A 9,179-nucleotide genomic window follows, 5' to 3' on the forward strand; every position below is an offset into this window, starting at 1 on the left:
CTGCTGTGCCATCTTGCCCTGAGAGTTCCAGCAGAGAATCAGGAGTGTCGGTGCGGTGTTTGCCTGACTGTGGATTCTGATCTGCTAGTTGAAGATTTTTGCATGAGATAGAGCCATAATGGGAATGATGGGGAAGGACAATAAATTTCTGATCTGGCACAAGGAACATCAACTGTTATTATATAATTCTACTGTGAATAGGCAAATGAAATTCAGCTTATTGGGAGGCTCCTGTAGGCCCCAGATTCACATGTCCATTGAAGGATAATTGTTCTTGGCGCTTCTCATGTTTCTGCACCTTCCAGTTGGTTTGTCAGGGACTTAATTCCATTGCCTCCTGACACAGGGAGAGATGTTAGCATTTGCCCTCTCTCTTTGTGTTTTAACTTGTTCCTTGTCAATAGAACAGGGAACACTTACTTGACTAATAAAAGTTTGGTATCTATCGAGGTATTTTTCTGGCACCTTGTTTTCTTTTTATTTGTTGATATTTTACTCCTTTTTTTGTTGTGTTTTTACCAGAGTTGGTGAGATGAAGATGCAATATGGACCTTTTTCCACCTGCACTGTTGCGGTGGTCCTCCTCTCTTTCTTGCTTCCAAGCAGAAGGCCCACCTATGTGTGGCCCTATCTTCTAGGTGAGAGGCTAAGGATTCTGGTCCCTGAGGCAGCTGAATCTCCAGAAAACCCCATATGTGAAGAGGTTATGATTTTCCACTTTTAGGTGAGAAAACTCAGGGTCTCTTTTTGTGGCAGTCTTCCCACCCGCGACTTAGTCGAATGATGAACACATGTTAATAGGATGCCGATATGATGACCTCATACTCAGCCACTTCCTCTAGTCCTGATTTCCCAAGAATCCCTGTGTTTTGGGGACCACTGAGCCATCATTCATGAAGCTAATGTTTTGATCCCAGTAACTCTTTGGGTCTGTTCCCTACTAGAGCCTGAAGGGAAGAACGATGAGAGATTGGAATCCCCACCCATCAACACAGGCAGATGAGTTAAATTAAAGGTCCAAAAATAATCCAGTTAAATCCTACTGTATACTCCCAAATCTCAAAATATAATCAATTATGTAGAAACTGTACCAGCTCAAGACAATTTTTTTTACCCCTTTGTCTTACCAAATAATTAAACCCATATCATTTGTTATTCATATACTTCAGAGGGAGCAAGAAAACAATAGAAGAATTGGGAGATTTATTACTGTGGTTTCTGGATGTCAGTTCTAATGTTTGGTGACTATCCAGTTAGGATGTGACATTTGTCTTTGGTAGCAGCAACTCATCCTTCCACTTCCCTTTGAAGCAAGACATCATCGCTCCACCACTTTTCATATCATGGTGTGTCCTCAAGCATGAATGTCCTTAGGCAAAATTAAAAGGTGGATTCTCTAGGGACACCTGGGAGACTCAGTCGGTTAAGTGTCTGCCTTCAGTTTAGGTCATGATCTCAGTGTCCTGGGATCGATCCCCACACCGGTTGAGCCGAGAGCCTGCTTCTCCCTCTCACTGTGCCTGCCATTCCCCCAGCTCATTTTCTCTCTCTCTCTCTGTCAAATAAACAAATAAAATCTTAAAAAAAAAAAAAGAGGAAAAAATAAAAGGTGAATTATTGGCTGAGGTGGTGGGAGGAAGAGAGAGATGGTAGGCTAAAAAATACTACATTCATTATTTTCTATATTCAGAGAAAAATCTGATTATGAATGAGTCCCTTAACTGAGTATCAGGGAAGAGAATGACTGATTCTGTTTCTCTGTTGGTGGGGGTGGGGCAGTGAGGGAGGCATTGGGGACATCTAGAAGAAAAACACTTGTAAACAAAAAGAAGTATTCAGATCACAACATCTGTATCAGACACCTCAGGTGCCTTGTCTGCCCCTTTTATTTCAGGTTTTTTGCTTTTGCTTTTGTTTCTTTTGCTATTCTTCTTTTTTTTTCTTTTAAATTTTGCTATGTTAGTCACCATACAGTACATCATTTGTTTTTAATGTAGTGTTCTATGATCCATTGTTTGCATGTAACACCCAGTGCTCCATGCAATCCATGCCCTCTTTAATACCCATCACCAGGCTCATCCATCCTCCCACGTTCCTCCCTTCTAAAATCCTCCATTTGTTTATTCCAGCTTTTGCTGTTGCAACCAGCTATGTATAGAGGCAACATCATGGCTTAGCTGCAAATGGGGTTTCTGAGCACCTGCTGGAACCTTCTCAGCCATTCTCATGCACATGCACATCTGGGCGTATGAGCTATGTTAGAGCAACAGAAATCCTTGGATAAACCCTGCCCTCTTACCAGCAGACTTTTAAAGAGTACTTTTAAAGAGTACCTTCTTTGCTACTAATATCTGATTATCATGACTACCTATAAACCATTAGCATAAAAGTACCTGTGCATCATAGCAATCAGAAAATTTCTAACCTTCTAGAATGAAAACTGCTGCTATCCCCTTGCCACAGAGATCAGATCAATGACTGTTGTGCAGTGGAGGCTTCAGTCAGGGCATGGTCTTCTCCTCCAACTCCCATCCTCCTCAACCATTGCCCCAGGTCCTAGGCATTTGGTTGAGGGATGAGCACACTTGACCTTTTAGTCTACTCAGGCTGGAGTTCAGCATTTTTTTAGATGGCTATGGAAAGCAACTTTTTCTTTTTGCTGTTGGAACAAACAAAATACCATGCATCCCTGCAAGCTACTGGCAGCCATCCTATGTTCATGAGACAAGCCGGCCTCAAGTCAATACTGTAGAGAACAAAGTAGGGACATGGAAAAGCAGTAGCTGGTCAGTGACATCACTGGGCCATTCGACCAGGTTCTTGTCTGATGCACCCACACTCTAAATTTTTAAGTCGTAACAACAAATAAACTCCTATTTCTATTTAAGACAGGATGGGTTTTCGATAACTTTCATACATATATTTTTTTAAGTTTTTATTCATTTATTTGAGATAAAGAGAGGGGAGAAGGTCAGACGGAGAAGCAGACTCCCCGAGGAGCTGGGAGCTCAATACAGGACTCGATCCCAGGACTTTGAGATCATGACCTGAGCCGAAGGCAGCCGCTTAACCAACTGAGCCACCCAGGCATCCCACCTTCATACATATTCTTACTACTATATTTAATTTGAAAGTCATGGAATTTTGCAAGTTTTAAAAGTCTTCTCACTAAACATGGTTATAATAAAATAAGACAATTTTAATTATCAGGAAAATAAATTTACATTTGTATTTGATTTCAAGATTACCAGATAAATAAAATTTTATTGGAAAAGACATGAGGATATCAGAACTTATTTTTTTAACCATAGAATATTATTAATCACTGAGTGTTTCAAGAAGGTTCATGAATTCTTAAGCATTATGAAAATTTTACTTTTAAAAATGATGCACAAACACTTGTTCCATTCCCCAGACTAGGGACACTTTCATCCAGGATTTGTTCAACTATATCTTCTAGTTCTCTCTCTCACTCTCCACCCACTCAAGGATCCAAATAATTCTGATAGTGGAACGTTTCATGGCGTCATTTATTTCCCTAATTCTGTTTTCATGACTTCTAAACTTGTTCCAGGACTCCTCCTGATCCTTCTTTTCTGTCAGTTTGTCTTCTAGATAACTAATTTGGTCTTCTGCCTCATTTACCCTAGCTGTTAGAGAATTTAGAGTAGATTGGATCTCATTCATAGAATTTTTTAGTACTGACAGATCAGCCCTCACTTCTGCTGTTGGAGTTTCTATGTTGCCAATAGTGGTCTTCTCCAACCTAGCCATTGTCTGGATAATTGGTACCCTGAATTCCCTTTCTGACATAATGTTTATGTCCATTTCCAATAGTTCTGTGGCAGAGGGCACAGTCTCTGAATTTTTCCTCTGTTGGGAGTTCTTCCTCCTAGTCATTTTGGTGAGAGGTGGTTGAGGGGATATATAGCTGAATATATCAAACATGATCCAAGCAAGGTGCACCTTAGAAAGTTTCAGAGCAATTGGAAGTAACCACCAAAAAGCAAGAAAAAAGAGAGAGAAAGAAAAAAGAAAAAAGAAAAAACCCAGCCAAAATGAGCCCCAAAAGTAAGATTTATAAGGCACAAAAACAAAAACTAACAAAAAGATCAAAAAAAGTAAAAGTAAAAAGAAGAAAAACCTAGCCAAAATGAACCCAAAGAATAAGATTTACATAGCACAAAAACAAAAATAAATACACAGAAATACTGACAAAAGAATAAGATGAGAAGGTGGTTATAAACCCTTGATGTGGCCCAGGAAGATTACTTTAGTTCTTCCTGGGTGAATCTTGTTATTTTTGTTAAAGGACTCAACTTTCCAGAGATACAGGGAAATTAAAACTGGTTTATATATAGGGGTAGTATTCAATAGGGAAAAAAAGAATACCTTGAAGCTTATATCTATATATATATATTCAAAAAAAAAGAAAAAAGAAAAAGAAACACAGGTGTATGTACGAAAAAAGTTCAAGTACAAAAAAATTTCAAGTTAAAAAGTTATTATGGATTGGGGAGAATATGTGATATGGTGTGTGCTGTGAAATGTGTAAGTCTGACCGTTCATAGACCTGTACCCCTGGGGCAAATAATACATTATATGTTAATAAAGATAATTAATTTTTAAAAATTTTTTTTAATTTAAAAAAAGAAAAAAGTTATTATGGAGTATGTTGTATTAAACATCTAGTTGTAATGGTAAGTAGGTTAAAAAAAGAAAGAACAAGAGTCATAAGAATGAATTTTTTTAAAAAAGAAAGTTGTATCTATGAAATATAAGAATGAATTTTTTTAAAAAAGTAAAGTTGTATCTATGAAATATACACAAGTTTGGGGGCAATACCAGGAGCTTAATATATTGTTTTTTCCTGATATTGGTGTTTTACAGTTTAATGGAGACCCTGTGGTTGTTGTCATCCTGTTCTTTTGGCTTGTCTTCTGGGGGCGGGGCCTGCTGTGTTGTTTTTCACTCAGTCTTGCTTGGGCTGCATAGCCCTGACCCCTATCAAGGCTAGGCTCTGTGGAAACAGATTTTTCAGGCTTTTGTTTTCTTGAGATTTTTGTTCTTTGTTGGCTTTTTGCAGCTTTTTGGAGGGTTGGTGCAAAGTAAGCTGTCCACACCCAGTCCTCTGCCTCAGAGAGAAGCCTCAGTTTGCTCCCCTCTGGATGGTCCAGAACACACAGACTCCCCCTCTGCAAACTCCACTGAACACTACAACCTGCACACTCCCCGTCACCATCTCAGTAGGTGCTGAGGCCCCTGTTTGTCTCTGCACTCTTGTGCCACTAAATCCGTGAGTGATACTGATCCAGGTGAACCCAATCCCAGTCTGCTATCGCTGGACTACCGTCGGAGCCCACTCCCACGCCAAGTGTGCTCAGATCCCGGGGAACACAGGACTCAGAAGGCTGCAGTCTCAGGAACTGCTGGCAGAAGACATGAACAGACACTTCTCCAAAGAAGACATACCCATGAAAAATGTTCATCATCATTAGCCATCAGGAAAATTCAAATCAAAACCACACTGAGATACCACATTACACCAGTTAGAATGAACAGGACAGAAAACAAGTGTTGGTGAGGATGTGGACAAAGGGAATCTTCTTACACTGTTGGTTAGAATGCAAGTTGGTGCAGCCACTTTGGAAAACAGTGTGGATATTCCTTAAGAAATTAAAAATAGAGCTACCCTATAACTCTGCAATTGCACTACTGGGTCTTTTCCCCAAAGATGTAGATGTAATGAAAAGAAGGGCCATCTGTACCCCAATGGTCATAGCAGCAATGGCCACAATCACCAAATTGTGGAAAGAGCCAAGATGCCTTTCAACAGACAAATGGATAAAGAAGATATGGTCCATATATACAATGGAATATTATGCCTCCATCAGAAAGGATGAAAACCCAACTTTCTTATCAACATGGATAGGGTGGGAGGAGATTATGCTGAGTGAAATAAGTCAAACAGAGAGAGTCAATTGTCATATGGTTTCACTTACTTGTGGAGCATAAGGAATATCATGAAGGACATTAGGAGAAGAAAAAGAAAAGTGAATTGAGGGAAATCACAGGGGGAGATGAACCATGAGAGACTGTGGACTCTGAGAAACAAACTGAAGGTATTAGGAGGAAAGGTGGAGTAATGGGTGAGCCTGGTAGTGGGTATTAAGGAGAGCACATATTACATGGAGCACTGGGTGTGGTGCATAAACTCTAACTCTTGGAACACTGACAAAATAAAAGTAAATTTAAAAGAAAAAAGAAAAATGGTGCATATATTTGCATGAAAGTCTTCTCACTATTGTTATTTTTGCTAGCCCCAAAGAATCAGTGCCACCCGTTCCCCCTGCTACTAGAACCACAGCTCAGTCTGCATATTTTTTCTCTGCTCTCCCAAGTTTTAACCAGAATAATGACAGAAGGCAGCTGAATAAAAGAATTTGGAGTTTACCTGGTTAACCTTCACCATACCAGTGCATTGGGATGTCAAACAACTTCTTCAAACTCGTGTTTTCTCTCTTGGATTTCCTATAACCAACAATTTATAGTACTAAGCCTGAAAGAAAAATTCTATAACCTTAAGAAATTATGTCCTGAGCTTTATAGATAAAAATAGGCAGAACAACAAATGAAATGTATGTTTCTTCAGAAAGTAGCTAGAATGGGGTCAGTAGAGAAATACCCTTAGGAGTCCTGAAGCCAGTTCTCCCTATTATCTTACTCATGCTTTTATTGCTTTTTTTTCCCCCTCTTAAATATGGAATGTATTTTCAGACACTGCACACTCTGTAAAGAAATAAAGAAAGCAACAAAGATTCCTGCTGTGACATGAAAAGCATGAAATATACTGTCAGCTAGAGCAGGGTATCCAGCCCTTCCTGGAACAAGAGCACCATGGGCTCTGAAAAATAGGAATTAAGACAGAGGAATGAAATGGTAGGGGTAGGGGTGGGAGGGAAACAATAGAAGGGGCAAGATGAGGAAAAGAGGGGGAAAACAAGTGTAGGGGAGTGAAAGGAGACAGGGAGGAAGAAACAGGCTAGAAGAAAGAGAGTATATGTTTAGTGAGACAAACAAAATTACAAAAGCATTCAAATAGCTGTCTATAAGACAGAAGGAAACTACATGGCGAGGATTTGCTTCCATGCAGGACAAATGTCACCATGATGTGCTACTAAACTAGGGGGTTCGATCCATTTTCTGTCACTGTTTTGCTGAGAAAACTTCAGGGGTTTCATGTGGCTTATGACTCTGGGGGCAGACACTGAATGTGCTTCATAATACATCTCCATTCTTTCAAATGCAATGGGATATCTCTTTACTCCCCACTGTGAAGCTCTAGCCCTATATATGTTTCTTTCCTACAAATTCCAGAGAGTCATTTGTACCTTCTTACCTTTGGCCACACTGCTGCGTCTCTCTGGAATACCCACCTCATTCTCCACACACATCTCCCTGGAAATCCTAGCTGACCAAGAGGATATCCCTCCCATTCCACCTCCTCCCAGAAGTCTTCCTTAAACACTCCAACCTCAACTGATCCCTCCCTTCTCTATAGCCTGGCTAAACTCAGTCTGGATTATTCTCTTCCTAAAACAAGCTGAGGGGGCAGGGAGGGTGAATGAAGCAAACCGACGCTGAAGGCTGAATCGCTCTGGCAGTCCAACGCGTGCAGGGGAGGAGGCTTCTTCCGGCCGGCTGCAGGGTAGCTGCGTACGTTGAAGGACACAACCCGCGGAATTGGTGTCTTCTGCAAGATTGAAATCATGGCAGGTCCAGAAGCTGATGCCCAATTCCATTTCACTGGTATCAAAAAATATTTCAACTCTTACACTCTCACAGGTAGAATGAATTGTGTACTGGCCACATATGGAGGCATTGCTTTGATGATCTTATACTTCAAGTTAAGGTCTAAAAAAACACCAGCTGTGAAAGCAACATAAACATGTACTTGTACCTCATCTGTTAAGGGGTGAATGAAGCAAATAAACTGTGTCATTCATGTCTCTTCTTAATCACTCCTGACCTTACTCTATTGATTATTTCATTATAAAGCTTTCTCCTTTTATATACATTGCACACTGTAGACAAATAAGAACATAGTAGACCCAGTATCAGAAAAGAGACTTAATACTGGGAATCTTCTGCAATTCTACCTTCAATGGGATAGTATCTCTTTAGAATAAATTTTAAAAAAAAGACTGTTCAATTTGAGAAATTCCTTTGCCTAAACATGGTTGTAGAATTCAGATTCTAATAAATTCAGTGTTTTAAAGAAACATCTTCAGTCCAACTTTTAAGAGACAGGAAGCAGAATAAATTAAGCATTGATGAGAAGACAGCTTAATTTTTTTACAAAACTAATTTTACAATATATTGCCTTAGCCCATTTATGCTGTTATAGCAAAATACCACAAACTTGGTGTCTTATAAACAACATAAATCTATTTCTTGCAGTTCTCAAGGCTGGAAATCTGAGATTGGGGTGTCAACATCATCAGGTGAGGGCCATCTTCTGGGTCACAGACTTGTTGTGTCTAACATGGTGAAAGGGACAAGGGAGTTCTGTGCACCTCTCTTTTCTAAGGGCATTAATCCGATTCATGAGGCTTACACCATTAGCCCCCAAATGTCTGCCTCGTAATATCATCACATTGGGTATTTGGATTTCAACAACTAAATTTGGAGGAGAACATAAACATTGAGACCACATCATGTCTTCACCATACATTTGACCATTGCAACATGATTCTAAAGAAAATCATTTCTGTAAAAATATTTGAGGGCTTCATCAGTTTTCCAAAGAGTTTCTCTTACTATTTTGATAGTCAAATAACTTCCTTTTGAAATGCTTCTCATGTCATCACAGAATTTTTCCTTCAAGGGAAGAAGAGGGCAATGATTATCTGGGGACTTCCTCTGGCCCAGTATAGCTCACATCACCATTGTTTTCTGCTTGAACACTACCAGAACCTTTATGTCAGGGACTTTAAGAGTCTCCAACATCAGTTTATTATCAATTTATTATCATTTTGAAGTTTTTCATATTTTGTAAGATTAGAAATGTCAGTTTATGACTGTATTATCAGATATTATGCAGCAACAATTTTTCATCAAAAAGAAAATGACTTAGGGTGCCCAGCTGGCTCAGTCAATAGAGCATACAACCCTTGAAC

General features: G+C 39.5%; 1 protein-coding gene across 1 annotated transcript; it reads left to right on the forward strand.

Annotated features, from left to right (window-relative positions):
- The first annotated feature begins 7,672 nt into the window (after positions 1–7,672).
- On the forward strand, positions 7,673–7,947 carry LOC122898898 (ATP synthase membrane subunit K, mitochondrial). Its single transcript, XM_044236560.1, has one exon. The coding sequence runs from the start codon at positions 7,770–7,772 to the stop codon at positions 7,944–7,946; it is 177 nt and encodes a 58-aa protein (XP_044092495.1). The 5' UTR covers positions 7,673–7,769; the 3' UTR covers position 7,947.
- The last annotated feature ends 1,232 nt before the right edge of the window (positions 7,948–9,179 follow it).

The sequence above is a fragment of the Neovison vison genome, chromosome 2 (assembly GCF_020171115.1).
Source record: "Neovison vison isolate M4711 chromosome 2, ASM_NN_V1, whole genome shotgun sequence".
In the NCBI taxonomy this organism is placed as follows: Eukaryota; Metazoa; Chordata; class Mammalia; order Carnivora; family Mustelidae; genus Neogale; species Neogale vison.

Bases quoted from the DNA above. Each gene is read 5' to 3' on its own strand.
- LOC122898898 (XM_044236560.1), top strand. From the start codon at position 7,770: ATGGCAGGTCCAGAAGCTGATGCCCAATTCCATTTCACTGGTATCAAA.